Raw genomic sequence first — 1,556 nt, forward strand, 5'->3', positions numbered from 1 at the left:
TCATCATCGACTAGGTAATTATACACAACAGCAATCAAAATAGCAACAATAATCAACAGGAAGTTGCAATTAACGAGAAAAGGTCGCGAGCTACACCAAATCGTTGCAAAATCGCGATTGTCACATGAAACAAATAGGGGGCGACGGACAGCGATTGACGAGCAACCACAGTTTGGGGTGTTGGGGGTTTGATGGTATTATTGTATGCTTGAGTTTCCACGCTAATAGTATGGTTAATTTCATATGATGAAGTATTATATTGAGATGTGGAGTTTAACGTAAAAATAGAGCCAGCATTTAAACAAAGCAGTAAACTTTTAAGCATACCCATCTGGATAAACGCTGCCCCTAACAGGGAAAATTGAAGAAGAATCAACACCGACAGTATTAGCAGAAAAAGACTTTTTGTTGATATTCTTTTTATCCGCATAAATTGAAGCTACAGCCCTCCCAAGCTTAAACTCTATATCATTCTCAGGAACACTAGATTTCCGATACAAAGGGAAAATAAGAGTCTTCTTATCCTCACGATCCTCTTTAGAATTACGAAGCTCTTGAACAGTGTGTGAAAACACGGAACTATAGAGAAGAAGAGCCAGAACAGCGATACCCAGAAGGCCAAAAAGCTTCCTTGGAGAGTCAAAAAGGGGTCTTGGTATATAGAATTGAACTGGAGGGGACTGAAGTGGAAGTTCAGGAACTGGGTTTTGTTCCTGTGGAATCAAATCATTTTCTTGTGGAGTTTGGTGGGGCTGTGGAGAGTCATTAGTAACAGTAAAAGCAGTGATGGTTTTGCCTAAAGAAGGGTTATCCGGAGGAGGAAGAGTGATGATGACAACGCCTCTGAGTTGGCGAACAGACTCTTCAGAATCCATGTTAAAAAAGGGATTCTGAAAATAAAAGACGATGAAAAGAGAACCACAAAAAAAAAGAAGAAGAAGTGGGAACACTATCTGATGGTCATGATTGTTTTGGTTAGTGAAATGGATTTTGATTGAAAGAGAAGACTGGTTCTTGTAGTTGTTGGTGGTGGTGGTGTTGAATTCAGAACTACAAGTCAATGTATAAGAACAGAGATATTTTTGTACGCGTGGAAAAGTGGGCGCTGAACTGCTGAAGATTCCAGGAATTTTACACCTTGGACTACAAGGCGTAGAAGCGGGCCAACCAGGCATATGCCTGTTTATTTGGTAATTGCTGCGGTCTCCGTTGATTCATCTTGTCTTCTTACGTGAGACACTTCTTTTGATTACAAATGCAAACATTATAATTGCTTTAGATATCAATATTTTAATTATTATAATTATTACTACGAGTGTATTTATATTATATAATATTTTATTATAGGGAATGTTATATTAATAATGAGATATTTTACTTAAAGATTATTATAAATATTTAAATAAATATATTTGGTTGGTTAGAATAAATTGTTAAATATGTTATATTTATATGTTTAGTTGAGAATATAAATTGGTGAGTATGTTATACAGATTACTAAATTACCCTCTTTTTTAAATATTAATATAATATTATTATTATTATTATTATTATTT

The 1,556-nt window shown here is 35.2% G+C and overlaps 1 protein-coding gene across 1 annotated transcript; it reads right to left on the reverse strand.

Moving 5' to 3' along the window:
* Positions 1 to 317: 317 nt before the first annotated feature.
* LOC116139446 (aspartyl protease APCB1-like) lies at positions 318 to 1,089 on the reverse strand. The gene has a single exon (XM_031425116.1). It carries the CDS (start codon positions 873 to 875, stop codon positions 318 to 320), a length of 558 nt encoding a protein of 185 aa, XP_031280976.1. The 5' UTR covers positions 876 to 1,089.
* Positions 1,090 to 1,556: the final 467 nt, after the last annotated feature.

Source organism: Pistacia vera, unplaced genomic scaffold (assembly GCF_008641045.1).
Source record: "Pistacia vera cultivar Batoury unplaced genomic scaffold, PisVer_v2 Contig110, whole genome shotgun sequence".
In the NCBI taxonomy this organism is placed as follows: Eukaryota; Viridiplantae; Streptophyta; class Magnoliopsida; order Sapindales; family Anacardiaceae; genus Pistacia; species Pistacia vera.

Bases quoted from the DNA above. Each gene is read 5' to 3' on its own strand.
- LOC116139446 (XM_031425116.1), bottom strand. From the start codon at position 875: ATGGATTCTGAAGAGTCTGTTCGCCAACTCAGAGGCGTTGTCATCATC.